This window comes from Sinocyclocheilus grahami, unplaced genomic scaffold (assembly GCF_001515645.1).
Source record: "Sinocyclocheilus grahami isolate Dianchi unplaced genomic scaffold, SAMN03320097.WGS_v1.1 scaffold49.1, whole genome shotgun sequence".
In the NCBI taxonomy this organism is placed as follows: Eukaryota; Metazoa; Chordata; class Actinopteri; order Cypriniformes; family Cyprinidae; genus Sinocyclocheilus; species Sinocyclocheilus grahami.
Window position 1 is genome coordinate 856,886 of NW_015505228.1, and position 22,726 is coordinate 879,611.

Below are 22,726 nucleotides of genomic sequence, written 5' to 3' on the forward strand. Positions count from 1 at the left end.
CCATTAAATCCCTTTAAATCCTAATTTAAATCTCTTAAATACATTTAAATCCTATTAAAATATTTGATGTAGTATCTTATTTTAATAATTATATTTTTAACTAGAAAATGATAATAAATCGAGGTTATTGACTTTGCCTGTTTATTTATGTATTTTGATCAATTCCCTTTCTTAACTCCGTAGAGAAAATGCCTACAGACCTAAATAGAATAGAATGCAGAAATGTAGTTGCTACAAAGAAAGACAGAAGGAAAGAAAGGAAGACTTCAACGCGGAAGTTGTAACCAGCTTCACCGAGTCCGACCAGCTCGACCAAAGGTTCGACCGCGACAGACCGCCTCCGATTGGTTGACATTTTACCGACCTGTGATTGGTTAAGGTAGTAGTGGCCTGTGATTGGTTAACGTTTCAGTGTCATTTTTCATAAGTTAACTGTTGCGCTTGGTGACTAGTCAGTTCTGTGTTTGCTGTTGTTACAGTAGTTTGTTGTTAAAAGCTTCCTCAGGATCGCAGTTTCTCTCCGCTGAAGCAGCGATGGCAAGTTACGTCAAGAGCGATGAATCCGGTAAGCTGTTTATCTAGTTATCCTGTAAGAAGAGTAGCCTAACTAAATATTTGGACACACTTAATGTTGTTCTTAAGACACTGCAGGCTTCATTTCCTTATTCCAGCACCTGAAGTAGGTGGTGCTTGTCTAAACATGAATCACAAGTATTCACGGTCATACACATCAAATATGATTTACAACCGGAGTCCTCTGGCTCAATAACGCAAATATGCCGTTTAAGTCCCGAATATGTTTTATTTTTCTCCTTAGGGTCTGTGGAGAAGGACAGCGCTTTAGCGGGACAGACAGGTAGAATTGAATCCAGTTTATAACTCGTGTATGACCTGAGTAGCAAAATGAAGAAGAGAGAAGGATCTGCAAAGTGTAAATATAGAATTTGCCTATGTTAGCTCTGCTATGCTTGACAACCTGGTTGTAAAGCCATTGAAATCCAGCCTGACCAGGTGCTCAATACATGCATGACCTTAGTGTATTTTCACTGAACTTTAGGTCTTCGTTCTATTACGCCAATGTATTTGTTTTACGCCATTGTTACTCCAATATCTTTCACTGTGGTTTGAATCTTTGTGACTTGAATACGTCCTCTGAACATTTGCATATTTCGTATTCTTGCTTTGCAAATCAAATTTGAGTGGTTTGTGTTGATTTTGCCTTTTCTTTCAGTCAGAGAGAACGTAACAGAAACTGATAGCATTAATCAAAGGTAAAAACCTTATTGTAAGCATGTAGAAATTGTACAGTTTGGAGTTCAAGCATATTTATATTGTTTTATATCTCGTTTGTCAGTGTATTCAGTCTGGATCCTAATGAGGAGTATAAGATGGACCACAAGAAGCGAGGAATGGCTCTGATCTTTAACCATGAAAATTTTTACTGGCAGCTCATGTTGAACAGCCGCTCTGGCACAAATGCAGACAGGCAGAATCTTGTTAGAAGGTATTTGGCAAAGTAATCAAAAACCACTGTCACTGAGATCTGTGTTTGCCTCACTAACATGACTGTCACTGTGTTGGTTGATAAAGAAACAGTCATTTTCCTGATTTTATTAAAGTAACAGAATAATAACTAATTTGTCCATTTTCTTTCATATCTGTTGTCAGATTTCAGGAGCTGGGTTTTGAAGTGAAGGCTTGTGATGATTACAAACGAGAAGAAGTTTTATCCACAATCAGAGAAGGTGCCTCAATATTTTCTCTTTAATGCATGTTTTGAGAAATGGGAGCCCAACTTAAATGTTCCAGGTCAAACACAGCAGCTTATCAACAGCATCTTTGGCACGGTTTACATTTTTTTATATAATTATATCACACATATACAGGTGCATCTCAAAATTTGAATATCATGGAAAAGTTTTTTTTTTTTTTTTTGGTAATTAAATTTTTAAAAAGCTAACTTTTTTTTTTTTTATTCATTGCACACAAACTGAAATATTTCAAGGTTTTTTTTATTATTATTCTAATGGTTACGACTTACAACTTAGGAAAATTAAGAATTCGGTATCTCCAAAAATTTGAATATTTTCTCAAAGATCAATCAAAAAAAGATTTACAAAGATTAACTAAATGTTCAAGATCTCCAAAGTAGGTTTAATTATGCACTCAATACTTGGTTGGGGCTCCTTTTGCATGAGGTAATTCAATTTTTAAAAAGCTAACTTTTTTTTGTATTATTCATTGCACACAAACTGAAATATTTCAAGGTTTTTTTTATTATTATTCTAATGGTTACGACTTACAACTTAGGAAAATTAAGAATTCGGTATCTCCAAAAATTTGAATATTTTCTCAAAGATCAATCAAAAAAAGATTTACAAAGATTAACTAAATGTTCAAGATCTCCAAAGTAGGTTTAATTATGCACTCAATACTTGGTTGGGGCTCCTTTTGCATGAATTACTGCTTCAATGCGGCGTGGCATGGAGGCGATCAGCCTGTGGCACTGCTGAGGCGTTATTGAAGCCCTGGTTGCTTTTATAGTGGCCTTCAGCTCATCTGTTACTGATGTTACTAATCTTCCTCTTGACAATATCCCATAGATTCTCTATGGGGTTCAGGTCTGGTGAGTTTGCTGGCCAGTCAAGCACACCAACGTCATGGTCAGCAAACCAGTTAGAAGTGGTTTTGGCACTGTGGGCAGATGCTAAGTCCTGCTACCAAATTAAATCAGCATCTCAAAAAGCGTGTTAGCAGAAGGAAGCATGAAGTACTCTAAAATCTCCTGGTAGCCGGTTGCATTGATTTTGGACTTGATAAAGCACAGTGGACCAACACCAGCAGATGTCACGGCACCCCAAATCATCCATCACTGACTTCGGAAACTTCACTCGACTTCAAGCAACTTGGATTCTGTGCCTCTCCAGTCTTCCTCCAGACTCTGGAACCTTGATTTCCAAATGAAATGCAAAATGTACTTTCATCTGAAAAGAGGACTGTGGACCACTGAGCAACAGTCCAGTTCTTTTTCTCCTTAGCCCAGGTGAGATGCTTCTGACGTTGTTCCTGTTTCAGAAGTGGCTTGGTTCTGACAGCTGTAGCCCATTTCCTGAAGACATCGGGGTGTGGTGGCTCTTGATGCGCTGACTCCGGCTTCAGTCCACTCCTTGTGAAGCTCTCTCAAGTGTTTGAATCAGCTTTGCTTGACTGTATTCTCAAGCTTACGGTCATCCCTGTTGCTTGTGCACCTTTTCCTATCAGTCAACTTTCTATGAATATATTTTGATACAACAGCACTCTGTGAACAGCCAGCCCTTTCAGAGATGACCTTCTGTGGCTTACCCTCCTTGTGGAGGGTGTGGATGATCATCTTCTGGACAACTGTCTAGTCAGTAGTTTCCCCATAATTGTGGTTGCATGTTCTAAATTAGCCCAGGACCCAGGTACCCAGTATTTATACTCAAAATTGATGATAAAGCTCAAAATTGAATTTTTAATTTTCCTAAGCTGGAAGTCGTAACCGTCAGAATTAAAACAAAAAAAAAAACTCTTGAAATATTTCAGTTTGTGTGCAATGAGTCTAGAATATAAGAAAGTTTGCTTTTTTAAAAATTAAATTACAAAAAATAAAGAACTTTTCTGTGATATTCAAATTTTAGATGTACCTGTACATCTATATGTATGTGTGATATAATTATTTTACAATTTTCACACATTATTATTATTTTTTATATATAATGGATCAAATCTATATTATCTATATTAATTTACTTACAACTGAAGTCAGCACCAGAATAAATATGAAAAAGTTTGAAATTCATCACACTGTTTCAAAATTATAGCTATAGCACTGACTGGTGTGCTAGAATCAACTTCATCATTAATGTAAATTATAACTTAAAATCAAAGGTAAAAAGTCAAAATCATGCTCCAAATAAAGTTTAGGTTCTGTTTAATCCAGGGTGTTCCTTTGATTTCAGCTGCTGCTGCGAACCATGTAGATGCAGACTGTTTTGTCTGTGTCTTTTTAAGTCATGGGGAAAATGGTCACATCTTTGCCAATGATGGGCAGATCCAAATTCAAGAAATCACTGATTTGTTCAAGGGGAATAAATGCCGTAGCCTTGTAGGCAAACCCAAGATCTTCATCTTGCAGGTAATTTGTCCTCCTTCCACAAAATGTCCTTTGCGGTCTATTTACAGTAATGCAATATGAAAACACATTTCACACCTCTTGCAAATGCATCAATTTCTTTGAACATAAGGCTTGTCGTGGTGACAAACATGATGATGCTGTGACACCAATGGATGTGGTGGACAGTCAGACGAACATTGAAGTGTTTGTGGATGCGGGGGCGCTCTGCACCCTTCCAGCAGGAGCAGATTTCCTCATGTGCTATTCAGTAGCTGAAGGTCAGTGCTTTGTTTTACCAAGATTTGTTAACTGTGTACTTTAAGTACTGGATTAAATGCAATTTACATCCTTGATTTTTACAGTTTTGTCACTAAGCAGTCACTGACACTTTTTCTTCTTGTAAAGGATATTACTCCCATCGTGAGATGGTGAATGGCTCGTGGTACATCCAGGATCTGTGTGAAATCCTGAGGCGTTATGGATCTACACTGGAGTAGTTTCCCCATAATTGTGGTTGCATGTTCTAAATTAGCCCAGGACCCAGGTACCCAGTATTTATACTCAAAATTGATGATAAAGCTCAAAATTGAATTTTTAATTTTCCTAAGCTGTAAGTCGTAACCGTCAGAATTAAAACAAAAAAAAAACTCTTGAAATATTTCAGTTTGTGTGCAATGAGTCTAGAATATAAGAAAGTTTGCTTTTTTAAAAATTAAATTACAAAAAATAAAGAACTTTTCTGTGATATTCAAATTTGAGATGTACCTGTACATCTATATGTATGTGTGATATAATTATTTTACAATTTTCACACATTATTATTATTTTTTATATATAATGGATCAAATCTATATTATCTATATTAATTTACTTACAACTGAAGTCAGCACCAGAATAAATATGAAAAAGTTTGAAATTCATCACACTGTTTCAAAATTATAGCTATAGCACTGACTGGTGTGCTAGAATCAACTTCATCATTAATGTAAATTATAACTTAAAATCAAAGGTAAAAAGTCAAAATCATGCTCCAAATAAAGTTTAGGTTCTGTTTAATCCAGGGTGTTCCTTTGATTTCAGCTGCTGCTGCGAACCATGTAGATGCAGACTGTTTTGTCTGTGTCTTTTTAAGTCATGGGGAAAATGGTCACATCTTTGCCAATGATGGGCAGATCCAAATTCAAGAAATCACTGATTTGTTCAAGGGGAATAAATGCCGTAGCCTTGTAGGCAAACCCAAGATCTTCATCTTGCAGGTAATTTGTCCTCCTTCCACAAAATGTCCTTTGCGGTCTATTTACAGTAATGCAATATGAAAACACATTTCACACCTCTTGCAAATGCATCAATTTCTTTGAACATAAGGCTTGTCGTGGTGACAAACATGATGATGCTGTGACACCAATGGATGTGGTGGACAGTCAGACGAACATTGAAGTGTTTGTGGATGCGGGGGCGCTCTGCACCCTTCCAGCAGGAGCAGATTTCCTCATGTGCTATTCAGTAGCTGAAGGTCAGTGCTTTGTTTTACCAAGATTTGTTAACTGTGTACTTTAAGTACTGGATTAAATGCAATTTACATCCTTGATTTTTACAGTTTTGTCACTAAGCAGTCACTGACACTTTTTCTTCTTGTAAAGGATATTACTCCCATCGTGAGATGGTGAATGGCTCGTGGTACATCCAGGATCTGTGTGAAATCCTGAGGCGTTATGGATCTACACTGGAGTTCACTGATATCCTGACACTTGTTAACAGGAAGGTTTCCAATCGCAGTGTAGATAACTGCAAGGATCGCTCTGCTTTAGGCAAAAAACAAGTGCCTTGCTTTGCGTCCATGCTTACTAAGAAGCTGTTTTTCAGGTCTAAGAAATAATGTGTTAGGGCCTTATTGCAGGTAAAAATTCAGGGATTATATTTTTATTTGACTTTGTTGTGCTCCTAAATATACATAATTTTCAAAATGGAAATCATGCAGGTTTGCATGTTGTAGCCTGGAGGTTTGACAAGCTCAGGGTTACAGTGCAAATAGTTAAATTTTTTTATCCATTAATGATGATAGATATTATGTTTCACTTTTTACACTAGCAATACAAAAAATGCTTTGAATTACCTGCAGGCCAATATGAAGACAATCCTGTAACGTAAACTATTTATGGAAATAGACCAAAGAAACATTGAAATTGATAGAATTTTCTTATAGTAATGTATATCAATCCTGCACACTACATTCATGATCATGATCTGTCATTAATAGCACTAAAGCATGATCTCTTCATCTGTGAGACATGTATTAGTACCTGTTGAGACATGTATTAGTACCTTAGTTTAGTTTGAAACGGGGAGAAACCATACAAGAAACTCCAGTTAAACGGCTTGAAACTTGAAAATCATCTTAGAGCACAAACCTACTTATCTACCAGCTTTGCATACAAACTATATGGGGAATTATGGTTTTTGTTTACATTTTTTATCATACATGTTGTGTCTGAAATGTTTAAAAGAGTGACTTTTAGAGATCCGGCCATAGAGATGCACTACACTTTTACATGTTTCTGACAAATCAAATATTGTGGTCACAGTGCATGTCTTTTTACCACTTGTTTCATCACATGTGGTACTTGTTTAGTTAAAACAAAGTAAATATATATATGATAAGAACTGAATGTCTTTACTCAGCTCTGTTATCTGGGTGTGGAATTTATAGTATGGCCATTTTAATGTTGTTGCAAGCCTCATATAACAAGTCTCTTTGTTAACGTAGATGTTGTTTTAGAATGAGGTATTCATTTCCCTAGTAATGGGACTGCTTTCTGTTCTGTTTGAACATGGATTATTGGGAAACTGGCTGTTCTGCAACATACTGTATAATTACCTTTTGCTGCGTGTGCAGTTGTCAGAATTGAATAGGCTTGCCTCTATATTCAAATAACATTCCTCTGCATTTAAGGCTTGCTCTATATTTGCTATATAGCAAATCTAGGGTTTTAGTGCAGGTTTCCCAAACTCTTAAACCAAGTTGATTTTTTTAAAAATAGAAATGACATAAAATCTCAGAGGGTGCTTCAAGTAAATAGTTGATTATTTGTATTAAGAATGCTTTGCAAATAAATCAGCAGTTATAATGTTATTGTGATAAATGTTTTAATACACTGAAAATTTTTGTTTAGTTTTTTTGTATTGTAAGCATTCACTTCTATTAAAATAAAGAGATGAACTGTACACTAAATCACTGTTTAGTTTCACTGACACATTGTCTGTTATTCAACAAATATGTGTAAATAACAATGTCAACGGCTGGAAAAAAGATTCCGCCACTTTTTTTGAAAACTAGTGGTTTGCTAGAAAAACACAAATCACCGATGCTTTTAGTGTGCAGCGTGCTTAACATCCAGGTTATGTATATTTCTAGCATGTAGGTTAAGTGTAATGTGAAAGTTTAATAGTCTTGTTTAAAGAACCCTATACTTTGGATTTTGTGGTGCATTGTTATCAAAGACTGAAAGCAAAAGTAAGACTTAAGATATTTATTACAGACAGATGTGTACATTAGATGCAGAGACACTGAATACTCCATTCAGGCATCAAACAGAGTGAGGCGCATCTGTCTCCACTGATTATGCTTTACAATCACATGATCCAAACAGTTCCACCCAGAACCTCTCAGAGTCTCGCACCATTGCCACATTCATAATATGCTTTGTGAATTTAAAGGAAGTTTGGAATTTTAAAGGAAGCTTCTTTCAAAATGTTTTTCCATTTTGCAACCTGTGTGAACAGCTCCCAAACTCACCTTCTCAGACCCAGTCTGTCCAGTGAAAAGAGCTTTATAGGCAGATGCTGCCACGGACAGGGCACCCTTCACCAATCCACCGGTGATGCTATTAGCCCTGAGGAAAGACAAGAATGAGAGAGAGTAAGAATGCGAGTAGGGTTGGGTACCGAAACCCGGTACCAATATGGCACCGGTACCTAAGTAACCGGTATGTACTAGAACCGAATCCGAACGCAGATTTCGGTGCCATGCCGGAGCGATAGTTTGAAATAGCTGTCCTCTGGTTCTCCGAAACGGACGTAAGAAGCATCATCACAAAAATTATTTCCCGACTGAGAAAATGCACGTGAACTCAAGTCGGAAAGCTCTAATAATACAAATCCAACACATCTTTGTAGTAACGAATGTCCATGTTGTTTTCACATTCCGACTTAAAAGCACAACTCGGGAAATGAGAGCATCCGAGGAGTGCATGAATGCAGTAATTACACTTGCTCTGATGGCAGCAGGTAGCCTTCCGTTCACTAAGCTAAACATGCTTAAATTAAAATGCCTAAAGCTAAACCTCCCTTGTATTCACATTTCTAAACCTATTGTCCAACAAAAGAGAACATTATAACCTTTTTACTCTAAAACACCAGTCAAATGCTTCCTTTTGTTATCCGATGAGGCTTCTTGTCACAGAATGAGGCAGAAAATATGTTCCATATGCTACTTTAAAAAGAATACATCGATTAGCAATAGATTATAAATTAGGGTGACCATACGTCCTCTTTTCCCCAGACATGTCCTCTTTTTGGACCTACAAAAATGCGTCCGGCCGAGATTTCTTAATTGCCCAAAATGTCCAGGATTCAGGTGTTTTATTAATCCCACTCCCGCTGAATTTCTGACCATTGCCGCCTGCTCCCGCAACATGTTTCGTTCCCGCGATTTTCGTGTCCACTCCTTCAAACATTCTAATATCATATATAATTTTGGCGCATCAGGGAGCTGCTCTCAGGATGCAGTGTATTTAAATATTTTTGAATGAAAGTTTGCGCTGTTGACTTTCACTTTCGATTTCGCGATCACACTCACTCTGTGTAAAGGGAGCACATCTTACAAGATCAGATATTTGTCAATGAGCTCAGGATCTGTTGAGCAGCAAATACTCCAGCATGGTCTTGTCAGTCATCTCTCCTTATTCTCGACCTGTGATCAGTCAAAGCTGACTCCGGTAGCTCTTGTTGGATGCAGGGTTGCCAAGTCCATGTTTTTTTTCCACAGAATTGGGCTACTTTTAATCTGTTGCCATGGGTTGATTTTCCCAAGTGGGTTAAAGGTTTGAAATATTGCATAAATTACATTTGACTGAAATGCTTGTATTGAAACATTTTGTATTCTACCTATGATAAAACTTTCATGGACTACTACTTGAACTGTTCCCTCCTGGTGGAATGACCTGCCCAGCTCAATCCAAGCAGCTGAGTCCTTAATATTTTCAAGAAACAGCTGAAAACACATCTCTTTCATCTTCATTTGACCCTCTAACTCTAGCACGCTCTATTATAATGCTACTCTAAGACTGTCCTGGGTGCACTTCCATGAGGCAGAACGAGTGGTTGTGTGCTGTGTAACTCACCTAAGATCTTCTGTTTCAGACTTGGCAGATGCTGTTGAGTTCTCAGGGTCAGGTTGATTGGGATCAGAGACTATGTACATTAAAAAAAAAAAAACATGTCAACTTTGAAACATAGCTGTGTGTGTGTCTTTTATCATACTGTCTACTTTGTATTATATCTAACACCCCAAAATCATAGAAAAATGCACTAATTCACAACCTGTGATGGTTTATTCTTTTTATATCCCATGGTGTTTCCACTCACCTTTCTCCTTATCTCCTGGCTCTGCAGGATTACTCCTCTCCTGCTCCTCTGCTCCATGTTCCGTCTGCTCTTGTGTCTCTGTGCTGAATAAAGAGATTTCATATATATTAAGCTAAATTTAACATGTCAGTTACATCAAGTTATGAGGATGCCGTGAAAGAAATCTAGGCTGTGATATGGAGTAGGAGGAATGTGTGCATACAGAGATTTAAGCCAGGATATTGTGAATGGTCAATCTAGGTCTGCATGCTTCAAATGGATCAAGAACATTCTCACATGACCAATGTCACAAACTTGATTAGTGACCAAGAAATAGTGCAGCATCTTAATCTTAATCATTTCATGTCATAATGAATATTTCCTGTAAATTTGTCAAAATCCAAAAAAACAACAACAACTTTATTTGCAGGTTTAAATTAGTGAGGCACTGAAATGAATTTTTTTATTTTATTTTTTTCCGAAACCAACATTAACGTTTTAGCTGAAAACATAAACTGAAAATAACATTTGGGTAATTAAATTTGGTTAGCTAAACAACACAGTGTGCCGTTGAGCGTGTCATGTTATCAGGTGAAAAGAAACTATTCATAGTAAAGTCTCGATATTTTAGCTGTACACATTGTGCATATTGCTACCTTGGCACCTTTTTAGCACTGTCAAAATGTGTCACTGAAGACATGCTAATTATACATCACTGTTTCAGTCAATGATTTCGACCCTGTAAAACTATGTTTTGCTGTTTCTGTTGGCAAAATTTTGGTGCATCACTAGTTTGACTGACCTCTGAGCCCAATCTATTACTGCTGATATGTCCTCTGTATAAACTTACCAGGATTTGACCGGGGGTCGTGGTGCCACTACAATCACAGGGGTGAGCGGCACAGCATCCAGAGTCTGGGAGGCACAGAGCATGTCATTAGCATCCGCACTAACAGCAGCAGCAGCAACGGGGCTCTGGAGCTCTGCGGTCTCCACTGATTCTAGTTTGTCCCCCTCTGCAGGCTCTTCTCCAGGCTGCGACAGGGCTGAGCTGTACATGGACTCTCCTAGGGGACGGCTGGTGTCAAAGCAATCGGGGAGGATGATGATGTAGTCTTCTGAAGATGCAGATGAAGTTCTGCTGCGGGTTTCCTTAGCTGCTTCTGTGTCCTTCACTTGCTCTTTCTTATCCACTTCCTCTTCTCCCTCTTCTACCGGATCTCCACCTGCAGGTTCCACCAGGATCTGCTCGATGTTTTATTTGCAGGTTTAAATTAGTGAGGCACTGAAATGAATTTTTTTATTTTATTTTTTCCGAAACCAACATTAACGTTTTAGCTGAAAACATAAACTGAAAATAACATTTGGGTAATTAAATTTGGTTAGCTAAACAACACAGTGTGCCGTTGAGCGTGTCATGTTATCAGGTGAAAAGAAACTATTCATAGTAAAGTCTCGATATTTTAGCTGTACACATTGTGCATATTGCTACCTTGGCACCTTTTTAGCACTGTCAAAATGTGTCACTGAAGACATGCTAATTATACATCACTGTTTCAGTCAATGATTTCGACCCTGTAAAACTATGTTTTGCTGTTTCTGTTGGCAAAATTTTGGTGCATCACTAGTTTAACTGACCTCTGAGCCCAATCTATTACTGCTGATATGTCCTCTGTATAAACTTACCAGGATTTGACCGGGGGTCGTGGTGCCACTACAATCACAGGGGTGAGCGGCACAGCATCCAGAGTCTGGGAGGCACAGAGCATGTCATTAGCATCCGCACTAACAGCAGCAGCAGCAACGGGGCTCTGGAGCTCTGCGGTCTCCACTGATTCTAGTTTGTCCCCCTCTGCAGGCTCTTCTCCAGGCTGCGACAGGGCTGAGCTGTACATGGACTCTCCTAGGGGACGGCTGGTGTCAAAGCAATCGGGGAGGATGATGATGTAGTCTTCTGAAGATGCAGATGAAGTTCTGCTGCGGGTTTCCTTAGCTGCTTCTGTGTCCTTCACTTGCTCTTTCTTATCCACTTCCTCTTCTCCCTCTTCTACCGGATCTCCACCTGCAGGTTCCACCAGGATCTGCTCGATGTCAGACTCGTGACCCTCATCTAAACATAAGAACAATCACTTTAATGGCAAGAAATTTACTGTCTTTGGCTAGAAGTTGTTTGAATCACCTTTAGACGATTACAAAATTTGCAATGTACAAAATGACAATGGTCAGAACTAAATATTTTCAAAGCCCCGTTACCTGTGCTAATGAGCTCTGCTGGAAGCGTCAGCAGGGGAGCAGCTATATCAGTGGTCTCTGTCTGTGGTGAAGCAGGGCTGGAGATTTGTACCGTTTCTACTTTCAGCGGGGCTGGAGCAGATATTAGCCCCGTTTCTGAAACCTTTTCTGATTTCCTCTCACAAAGTGACATTGAACCTTGGGGGGCTGGACGCACCACTTAAAATGGGAAAAATTAAATGTAAAAAATTTAGAAACACTCTTTACCTACCTTCTACACAAAAACTGCTAACAATGTACATTACTATACTGTTGTTAAGGTTTTTTGTTCATAAGAACAGAATTTTGATAGCAAGTAATAAAAAGTTCATGATAAAATAATTGATTTGTAAGAGAAATCCTTTGTAACATTAAAAATGACTTTATTGTAACTTTGGATCAATTTAATACATCCTTGATAAATTAAAGCATTCATTTTTCAAAATCTTACTGGCCCTATTTTTAAACAGTAGTGTATGGTTTACAAAATGCTTACTAAGGATATCAAAAGTACTTTATATCAAGTCAACACTAAAATAAAAAATATCAATACCGTTTTTCTAATTTATTCACAGTCTGACTACATCTATTATAAAAATAACTGTAATTTCCAGGAAAAGCAGAAAGGTGCATCTTCCCACCACTGCCATCACAAACCCTTAGCTGGGCATCTCCCACAAAGCACCCCATGCTCTGCTACTTCACGGGTCACTTCAAGGGTGAGAGAACGGATAACAGATGGACTAAACAAAGACCCAATGATGCTCTCCTCTCCTTTCTCTTGTGCTGGGATGCCCTCTAACTCTGTGGCCTGGGCCACATCTGTGAGTATGACATCAAAAAAAGGTTCACAAATATAAAAAGCTACACAATCACTGACAGCAATACACAGACAAAAAGTGCAGAAAAGTTGTGCTTTAATGTTTACCCAGGATTCTGCTGACCCCTTGGGCTTCTGTTTCCTCTTGGATGAGTCCCAGTGTTGGTTTCTCCTGAAGAGGTCCATCATGGGGCAGAGGCGATATGCATGGGGTAATGTCTTCATACATTTACAGAGATGAAGAAAGAGACAATAAAAAGACTGTAAAGGCTGAAATCTTTTATATTTATATGTTATTGTTTAAAATGAATATGCATAATCCATAAAAGTTGTTCATTCTAATTTTTAGAAACTTGTTACAGATTTGAAGTTACCTGCAGGAGTGTTGTTGGGCACGCTCTCTAACTCTTGTACGATGTTGATGTCCAGTAGTTCAAAAGACAGTAAGTCCTAAGTAAATACAAAATAGAGAGTGTGGAATTGACAATGGAGTCAAACATGACAAACATGATGGGTTTGGCCATACCTGAGCTGTGAGTAAGTCCACAGATGGAATGTAGAATTCCTGATCACAGTCCTGGTTTACAGACAAAAGTAGCTGTTCCCTTGAGGCCCGGCATTTCTCCTCCCTCTCAAGAGTGCGGGAAGACTTCTCCTGAAAGTGACAGACAGGGTGAAAATGCCCACAGAAAAATAAAAATGACTAAACTAAACTAACAATAGTCTATAAAATCTATACTGGTCAAAAACCTAAAACATTATATTTGGGCCCCAGAAAATGTATTTTTTTCCCTTTATATTTTCAATTTGACTTTTCAAATGAGTTCAATCCACATTATATATAGTTTTCTAGTTTCAGTTTAAGTTTTAGTAATTTCAGGGCTGTGAAAGTTAATGCACAAACTGGTATCATTTAAAAATGTTTACCAGCATTTTTTTGTCCCACGTTTAATGCAGGTGGGTTGTAAAGGTTGCAAAAAATGGTGGTATAAAAGTTGTGGTATAATGTACCCATCAAAAGCTAAAAATAATAAACTAAAAATAAATTGTGCCTGTTTTCAATTTTAGTTTTGGAATCAGGAATGTATTTTATTAGTTTCTGTGTTCCTCCCAGAACTTTGAACTTTTTCCGTCTAACTGTTGTTTTATTAGTACCCCAAGGTCTGCTGGTAGGGGAAGTGGGGTTGCTATGGTTTTTAAACAATCACTAAAAATACAGACAGTTTCTGTTCGGACTTTCTCATCGTTTGAGGTACAGTGTGTGGCATAACAGTCTACCTCTACTGTACTGTTCTGTGCGCTCATCTACAGGCCACCTAATTTGGACAGCACTTTCTCAAGCGATTTTTCAGAATTTTTAACTTCTATTGTTTTGCTGTATGATCCGGATGTCTTACCTGTGGGGTGACACAGGGAGACACCAGTAACCCATCAGCACAGATGGCTGTGGGAGCATGTGGATCCACGACGATGCTGCACCAAACACGCGGTCCAAACTGCTCTCCTCTGTGTGCCAGGCGCCAATGCGATGTATAGGTGCCCTCTAACGTCGGAGCACAAAGTGCCACACTGATGACACCCACCTGACCTGGCTGTAATGTGGGTACTGCGACCTCCCGCCATCTTTCACCGGAGCCCACTGCCAAGTTCCCCCACATGAACTTTAACTGAGGCCAAAATGGGACACAATCAGGTTCAGATTTTTTTATTGTGTATGTGTGTAAACAGATTGGTGTGTGTCTGTTTAAGAGTCAAAGTGTACCTTGGTCTCAGAGTCCCAGCACACTCTGCCACTGTTCTTCATCTTCCAGTATTTGATGAACTTGGTCCCAGGACGCAAACGTGATCCATCAGGGAGGTTTTCATCCAAGAGTAGAGCTGTCATAGCTGGCACAGCCAGTGGGCATGGACGTTTAGGACGACTGCAACCACGACAGTATCAATTAAATGGCATCTTATTATCATTAACTACATTTAAACTGTTATGATCAGTTCGGTCAATTAATATGTTGGGGTGTTTTTTTTTCTTTGTGGGACTGACAATGTTTTTTTAACATTGTAAATGTATTCATTTCTTTCCAAAAAATATTTTGAACATATAGGTTTTAGATAAGATAAAATTAGTTCTTAATTATTATATTATATATAACTATAAATAAAAAAGAAAAACTTTCTGGTGTCAGCTAGCTAAATGACTACATTAACACATGGCCTCCTATATTACACGTTAACATGGCTCAGCCAGTCATAATGGGGTAATAAGGAAGTAAAATAAATACTATTATTCTCAAACACCAGAAAACATATTATGAAGTTGAAATATAAATATAAGAATAAAGGCATCAGTTCTGTTTGTATCAAAATGATTCTTAAAAATAACATCATATGAGTTTGGAACAACATGAGGTTGAGTAAATGGCAGAAATTTCAATTTTGGGTGAACTATCCCTTTAATATGTTCTTCCTCAGGAGGTAAAGGGGTGTAAGCTCTTACTCTGGGCTGTTTGCCTGTGTGGCGCGTGGCTGCAGTAGGACAGGTGAAGAGCTCCCTTCTCCAGCAGTGCTCCACTGCAGCCCTCTCCTCTCCATCCTCAGCTGCTTCCTGATCTCCTTCACCTCCGCCTTGAGCTGGCGCTTCTCCGCTTTAAGACGCTGCTTCTCAGCTTTACGAAAGCTCCGGTCACCCCTTCTGTAGAACCTTCAGAGAGAGAGCTAAATATGTTTAACTATTCTGAACTTTAACACCAAGACATGCCAAAGCAGAGGACAAATGCCCACCTGCTGTGATCTGGTGCTGGGGAGCCGTGCTCAGGAATAGACAGAGGAGTTCTGGCTCTCACAAGGTTGTGGCTTGGATCATGTGAGAAGCTGCAAGGCTCACACAGAGTGCAGGAGGTACACACACTGTGCAGAAAGAAACCAAACACAATGAAACACAAAAATAGAAACACAAAATTAAAGGCACCCCTTTAGAGCATCCTGTTATACATTATATTTCTCATACAATCAATCATAATATGCGTTTCCTTTTGAAATGTACCATAGAAGAACATTTTTTTATCATAAGATCCGGATACAGACATCCACCTCACAGAGTTCTCTCTAACCTGCATTGGTATCCGCCGCCTGCGGTCTGGCCCCGACAGCTGCTGCAGGCTGGAGCTGAACTTGGGGCCCCAGGGAGAGTGGATGAGGTGACCTCAGGAACCTGAGCCTCTGCTCCCACTGGCTTATGGATGCAGCATTGTCCAGAGAACTCCCTACAAATCTTCTCTACTGCCTCCCTAACCACCTGGTCCTTAAACTGTTACAGTTATCATATTTTGAAGAGAGAAAAATAGAGACAAACATGTTTTCTTAGCAATATTAGGGTTCGTCTCTACTGCTAAAAATATCAGAATGAAATTTAAAGGGATCATCGGATGTGACATGCACTTTTACAAGTTGTTTGAACTGAAATATGTGTTGGCAGTGTGTGTACACAACCACCCTATAATGATAAAGATCCACCCAGTGTTTTTTTTTTATTTATCTCGTTAAATCATTTCCCCTTTCTCAAATCAAGCCCATCTCAGACGTCACACAGACCCAGGCCCCTCCCACGATTGTTGATTGACACTAGCGTTTTACCTTAGACCTGCCCTGATTGAGCGGTCACAAAGGAAATAGAAATACAAAGACAGTTCACTCATATACTTATGAATGGGAGACACTGCAATGCGCAATATGGTGGGATAGTCCTGCCTTCTAAATGAAAGAGCCAATCGTCGATTGGCAAAGTCATTGCATCACTGCAGCGGCTGTTAGAGGCTACAGTTCCCATAGAAACCTGAGGCTGGACCAGCGATGCGCATGCATATCATAAGCGCGTTATGATTACGCATGCGCATTGTCTAGCCTGAAAAATAAGCTTTTTAAACACTATTTGAGCATAAGAAACAACATTCATAGGGCAGTTAATTTCAAATTTTGTTGCTGATTTGATATATGTAATTTAATCGCAAGTTCAGTGAGCAGTTTTTAAGATTTCAGGATTCCTCCATTCATTTAGATAGGACTTTGTCTTGTTTGAGCTGCCCGGAGGCGTTGCAAATATGGTGGCCGAGTGAACGGACTTTCCTTGAAAGGGACTTTGGCTGTCATCGGTCTGCCATTATTTCGATGCCGGAACAGGAGTAGACAAGAATGGCTCCTAAGCAATTGAGGTGTTTTGTTGTTGGACGTAATAATGAACATAGCAGTCATCATTTACTCCCTGGTCGGGAAATGTCACGCCCCTTACCATAGCCGCATGCCAGCTTCAGTGTAACTATTGAGTCAAAATCAAATCAATTTGAGCAGGATTTAAACCCGGATGATTGTAAACACTCTTAAGTTCGTCTGCCTTGGGAAAGCTAGCATGTCTCCGACATAGTGATAACACTTGTTGCCTTCTCTAGTGCAGCTCAACCAGGTCTCGTCCCATTCGCCGATATTTGTGATATCACAAATCCTGGAAAATATGTTGTAGTCCAAACGAATCGTTCGTTGTAGTTTTTGAAAAGTGATTTCTGTTAAATAAAATATCTGCTTTTGAATTGGACTTTGAGCTTTGTAACTTCGCAGATCTTTTTTATGCTCAAACAGCAACATTATAGACTAATTAAAGTTGAAAAAGTGAAAAAGCATAATAAGACCCCTTTAACCAAAGCATGTTATAAGGGCCTTTCGCACCGCTTTAGTTCCAGAACTAAATGTACAGTACTAAAGTACTGGGACGATTTTGCGCGAACTATTTCCCAGTACCATTTAAAGGGTTGCATTCGCACCGACAGTGTGTACTAAGAAGTGACGTAAGCTGGTCGAGAGCGACGTCATTTGTGCGCAGCGTTCAACAACAGAAACAAAGAAGAACAACATTAACAACAGGAGGATGGAGGACGCTGTGATCGGAGCTGTGTTTTTGTTGTGTCTCGCGGGTTTCACAATAATGGACATGGAAAGTCGACATATACGTAAAGCGATTGAAAGAACGGAAAGGAGGACTAAGAATCTCCAACGAGTGCTAGCAGTGCTACATTTGCTACAAGTGCCAGCACTTCAGCGTCCGTCCATCTATCGCTGTTCTCCATACTTGCGAAATAAGTTGACACAATGTTTACAGTATGTTTGCACTGCGTTTTAAATCATGGTGGGTGAGGGCGTTTTTGTACGCGTTTGGCCAATCAATGTCTACTTACGCCACGATTAGTACCAGTTGTGCTGGTAAGACCCTGCTCCGGAGTAGGAGCTAAATAGGATCAATAACATGCTTTTAAAAAAGAGGATACCTTTTCCATGTATGAAGTAAACCAAGCAGGAGGGGTCTTATCTTCTGCCTTCCCACCTTTGACTTCATTTACAATTACCTTTAATACAAAAGCAGGATATAAAAATGTGTCAAAAATGTGACATACCAGTCATTAACTTACAATGGTGGAAATTGTAATAATCATCAATCTGGAAACCTTTATCAAATGTATATCACATTTCATGCAAACTACAATAAAACTGTAATCAGAATTCAGTTACATTATCTGGTTTAAGCATCAAAATATGAAGGTTTTATTAGATTATTAATAATATTATAATGCATCATTCCAAATAAATTGCAGCCTAGAATTTGATACAACGATAGTGAACAACTGTGGCTACTTCTGTGATTGTGCAAAATCATTGGGTTATAAAATCTTACCAATCCTTCCTCTGGGACTGCAGCCTGAACTTTGCGACTCACCACTTGTGCCAAAGTAGGGCAGTGCTGAGGAGGCCTGAATCCCTTCTTGGGTTCTCCAGCAGTACCAGGTTTTACCTGGCCCAAGCCCACCCCTGACCCTGGTGGTGGGCCCGGTCCTGGCACTGTGGCTCTACTGCCCCTCGTCTCATACACATTCATTTGTAGTCTGTTCCCCTGTCGTGCAGCACTCTACAGTTACAAACAACAACACAGTGCATCAATGTAGTGCATTTCCTTTTGGACATTTGTTGATTGCCAAAACAATGGGTTTAATAGAGTCACAATAATAGGCTGACTACTCCAAATGATTGGTTCTCAAACGTTTTGACTCCAAGGCACCCCTTTGTCCAAAACAATATTCGAAAGCCCTACTATCTAAGCAGTTTTGTACCTCTGGTACTTCTGTTGTAATCAAAATATAAGAATTCAAAAATATGTTTACATCTTTACTTTTTTTTTGTCTTTTAGTATTTTAATTAAGTTGAGGTTTGCTGCTCGAACTGAGTAATATGCAGCAAACAGCGAGTAAGCAACAATTTTTTTACCTTCAGGGCTTCTTCATATTCCACTGAAAAAAAAAGAGACTCCAATCAATGCTATAACATATTGTGGCTGGATGTAAACATATTACGTTTTTATTATACACAGATTAAGACATTGTACTTACATTGGCTGTTGATTGATACCTGAAACAAACAGTTACGTACACAATTATTATTTGAATTATTAATAATAATAATAATAATTTTGTATTATGTAGGTCTCATGTTTTCATAGAAAAAAGCAAGTTACTAACAGTGCAATGCAAGCAACGTCACAAATATTTAAAGGGGTCATATGATGCTATTTTAAAGGGGTCATATGATGCGATTTCAATTTTTCCTTTCTCTTTGGAGTGTTACAAGCTCTTGGTGCATAAAGAAGATCTGTAAAGTTGCAAACACTAAAATCTCAAAACCAAAGAGATATTCTTTATAAAAGATAAGAGTTAACCACGCCTACATAAAATGGCTCGTTCTGACACACGCCCACATACCTACGTCACGATCTGAAAAGATTTGCATAACGCCTCCCAAATGTTCACGCAAAGAAAGAAGGCGTAACTTTTATTCTCGCTGTAGTATTGTTGACGCTGCAGCCATGTCCTGAAGACGCTGTGTGCTTCGTTGTGAAAGCGAAACTACTTTGTTTGGTCTTCCAAAAGAGGACGATATCCGCTTCGTCATGCCTAGAGCTGATCTGTGCTGGTCGATGAGGGAATACATCAACTTTTACCATGGACGAAGCGGAGTCCAGCCCGCCTCAGCTCACTCTATCCCGGCCTCAGCATAAAAGAAATACTTAAATTTTGAAAATGACCGTTACTCTCAACCGACCTCTCATCCGGGCAACCTGTTTCTCTGCGGTCTCCACAAAGTAAGGTAAATGAGTGACTTTCACCTCAAATAATCTTCTTATTAATATACTTATGTGGCAAGTAGCCTTGTAATAAAGGGGATAAAGTACCGTCGTTTCCCAAAATAAACCCCTTCAGGGTGATATTTAGACCCTGACTGGCCTATGGCGATGTCGAAATGCTGACTGTACGTTGCTCCAAACTGACACGATCACAGGACGCTTTGAAGCAGACCACCAAATGACATTTGCTTGAAACAGATTTGCGGTCAAAGAGCGTAGCACTGGTATCTACAGACGTGACAGGTGTTCCCTCTCCTCAGTGTGCCAAACCCCCTTTGTAATTATGGTCTAAACGTTAGAAGATCTGCGCACGCCAGATATAATATACTTTCTTAGATGTAATTACGGCTGCTATTTAATTCGTGGGCTTTCGGCAAAATGGTCGCTTGGCCCATTCTTTCTAAATGAATGAGCTTTTACGCCATTCCGCTCGTCGAAGCAGCACACTTGGTAGTAAAAGTCACAAAAGATGTCTAGTAATCCTACTCTAATCGCATGAGGCAGACATCGGACGGCTTCGGGGTGAAAGGCTTTGCGGCATCAAGGTGAGTGCTCAGACTGACATCTCCTCATCAGCCTCTGCTTACCGTGGCCTCCATAGACTCCCAGCTCTTCGTCTCCGAGCCAGACAGCAAGAAACTCTTCGCGTTCCCTCGAAAATTCACCTTCAGGCTGATATAGAAGTCCATGGCGCGAGTACTATTTAAGGCGTTGCATAGGTGAAAACTGAAAAGCTTTGATGAGTTACTGTACCCTGGCTTCTAGATTTCTCTGCTCAAAATGGTCCTTTCTGTTTACATCAGCGACGTAAACACGCCCTCTGCGTCAGCTGACAGGAAAATGCCTGCGTCGTTCAAAGAGAAACCATCTAATGGGCAGGACTATTTCATTTTAATCGGTTCAAAGGGTAAACTTGTGAATGTTAACGTAAATATTTTCTTAGCACAATATTTACAAAATACTGTTATCGTTAATAATTTGATCCAGAAATAATAATAATAAAGAATAAAGTTGGTTAGTGTGTGGCGAAGGGATAAATAGCCTATTGTCTGTTAAACCAGCAACTGAACTGTATATATTTGCTTTCCCAGGGCTGAACGTAGTTAGTTGTTTATTTTTTTTAAAGATAGTTCCGGTCCCGGCTTCTGATTGGTCAATAGAGTTCCAGTCGTGGATAAGTAATAACAGCTTTGACGTGAAGCATCACTGCGCAACACACACAGTAGATTTTTGTTTTTGTTGCACAGCAACGTTCTGTCACGTCAAAGAATAGAATGTCTCTTAATTAGTTTGCTAGTACATGACAGAGGTATTGTTTTTGTTTTGGATTTATTTAAAGATGATGGTACTATACTGGAGTATGAAGAATTCATTTTCCTCTGCCAGCTAGATCTTTCCATTCTGTCATCAAAAGTTTGTCTCCAAGTTATGTGCATTTATTTAAAGCATACATTTGCTTTAATGAGAGATCTTGCAGATATTTTTGCAATTATGTCCAAACGTTTATTGGACCATTTTGTAATAACAGCTTTGACGTGAAGCATCACTGCGCAACACACACAGTAGATTTTTGATTTTTGTTGCACAGCAACGTTCTGTCACGTCAAAGAATAGAATGTCTCTTAATTAGTTTGCTAGTACATGACAGAGGTATTGTTTTTGTTTTGGATTTATTTAAAGATGATGGTACTATACTGGAGTATGAAGAATTCATTTTCCTCTGCCAGCTAGATCTTTCCATTCTGTCATCAAAAGTTTGTCTCCAAGTTATGTGCATTTATTTAAAGCATACATTTGCTTTAATGAGAGATCTTGCAGAGATTTTTGCAATTATGTCCAAACGTTTATTGGACCATTTTTCTGGACCAATTTTTTTTGACAGTATTCATTGGAAGAAAGCATGGTTACTTCCTGAAAAGTTCTGCATTTCTAATAAAATCAGAGAGGTACATTTAAAGATTTTGCATAATGTTTATCCAATTATTTTTTTGATCTCTCTAACTCAGGAGTGTCTAACTCCGTTCCTGGATGGCCACAGCCCTGCAGAGTTTAGCTTCAACCCTAACTAAACACACCTGGGGCCTGTACTATGAAGCCGGATTAGCTGGCTAGCCAGGTAAGTTTCAGTTTAGTTTGCACCAATCCTGGGTTTTAGGTACCATGAATGTGGCCTGGCTTTTAGCTGCGTTCATTGCCATAGTAACTTGCACTTCATAGCTAACCTGCTCCGGGGCAGGTTATGTTCTGGGTAAGAGATCTCAAACTGAAATTGGACCAATCAGATGTGAGCAAAGTGGCATGTCTGACACAAAAAAGTCACTCCCCCAGTTTATCTTGTTCCACATTAAAGGTCAGTAGTACTAAATAAATGTCTGGCTTTAATGATAATTACTTAAGAGTTATTTTATATGATTTATATTATTATTAATCCATTACACACAAGCAATTTTAGTTTAACAGTTATTATAAATCATTTATTTTAAATGAATGTTAATATATACAGATCGTATGTAATATAAATAAGCTGTAGAATCAATAGATAATGCTTTAAAAATGACTACGTGACCTTACATGTTCGAGTCTATAACAAGTTTCACTTGTGACTGCACTGATAAAGCAAGATAATTTCTTTTGTTTGTCCTCTTTCATGAACAAGTACTTTTTT

General features: G+C 38.8%; 2 protein-coding genes across 6 annotated transcripts; one reads left to right on the forward strand and one right to left on the reverse strand.

The window, feature by feature from the left end:
* Positions 1 to 448: 448 nt before the first annotated feature.
* LOC107582983 (caspase-6-like) lies at positions 449 to 7,364 on the forward strand. 2 transcript variants are annotated; one of them, XM_016269030.1, is made up of 9 exons: positions 449 to 565; positions 818 to 856; positions 1,232 to 1,271; positions 1,355 to 1,504; positions 1,669 to 1,745; positions 3,981 to 4,156; positions 4,266 to 4,413; positions 4,541 to 4,607; positions 5,843 to 7,364. In XM_016269030.1, exons 1-9 carry the CDS (start codon positions 535 to 537, stop codon positions 6,009 to 6,011), a joined length of 897 nt encoding a protein of 298 aa, XP_016124516.1. In that variant the 5' UTR covers positions 449 to 534; the 3' UTR covers positions 6,012 to 7,364. The 2 variants fall into 2 exon arrangements, with proteins under 2 accessions (XP_016124516.1, XP_016124518.1); XM_016269032.1 differs by lacking the exon at positions 818 to 856.
* Positions 7,365 to 7,847: 483 nt separating this feature from the next.
* On the reverse strand, positions 7,848 to 20,871 carry LOC107582981 (next to BRCA1 gene 1 protein-like). 4 transcript variants are annotated; one of them, XM_016269027.1, is made up of 20 exons: positions 20,649 to 20,871; positions 19,271 to 19,289; positions 19,149 to 19,171; positions 18,562 to 18,792; positions 18,158 to 18,235; positions 15,956 to 16,152; positions 15,627 to 15,752; positions 15,343 to 15,546; positions 14,611 to 14,770; positions 14,246 to 14,515; positions 13,375 to 13,503; positions 13,223 to 13,298; positions 12,957 to 13,067; positions 12,686 to 12,850; positions 12,011 to 12,208; positions 11,848 to 11,867; positions 10,608 to 11,011; positions 9,779 to 9,861; positions 9,535 to 9,604; positions 7,848 to 8,025 (listed from the first exon to the last, which is right to left on the reverse strand). In XM_016269027.1, exons 1-20 carry the CDS (start codon positions 20,748 to 20,750, stop codon positions 7,863 to 7,865), a joined length of 2,829 nt encoding a protein of 942 aa, XP_016124513.1. In that variant the 5' UTR covers positions 20,751 to 20,871; the 3' UTR covers positions 7,848 to 7,862. The 4 variants fall into 4 exon arrangements, with proteins under 4 accessions (XP_016124513.1, XP_016124514.1, XP_016124512.1 ...); XM_016269028.1 differs by lacking the exon at positions 10,608 to 11,011 and having other exon boundaries at positions 11,444 to 11,867; positions 18,604 to 18,792; XM_016269026.1 differs by lacking the exon at positions 10,608 to 11,011 and having other exon boundaries at positions 11,444 to 11,867.
* Positions 20,872 to 22,726: the final 1,855 nt, after the last annotated feature.

Coding starts and splice junctions, on each gene's coding strand:
- LOC107582981 (XM_016269027.1), bottom strand. CDS start 20,750: ATGGACTTCTATATCAGCCTGAAGGTGAATTTTCGAGGGAACGCGAAG. Junction 18,236..18,561: donor CAGTCCCAGAGGAAGGATTG/GTAAGATTTTAT, acceptor TTTGTATTAAAG/GTAATTGTAAATGAAGTCAA. Junction 13,068..13,222: donor GCCCAACAACACTCCTGCAG/GTAACTTCAAAT, acceptor AAATGTATGAAG/ACATTACCCCATGCATATCG.
- LOC107582983 (XM_016269030.1), top strand. CDS start 535: ATGGCAAGTTACGTCAAGAGCGATGAATCCG. Junction 857..1,231: donor CGCTTTAGCGGGACAGACAG/GTAGAATTGAAT, acceptor CTTTTCTTTCAG/TCAGAGAGAACGTAACAGAA. Junction 4,414..4,540: donor GTGCTATTCAGTAGCTGAAG/GTCAGTGCTTTG, acceptor CTTCTTGTAAAG/GATATTACTCCCATCGTGAG.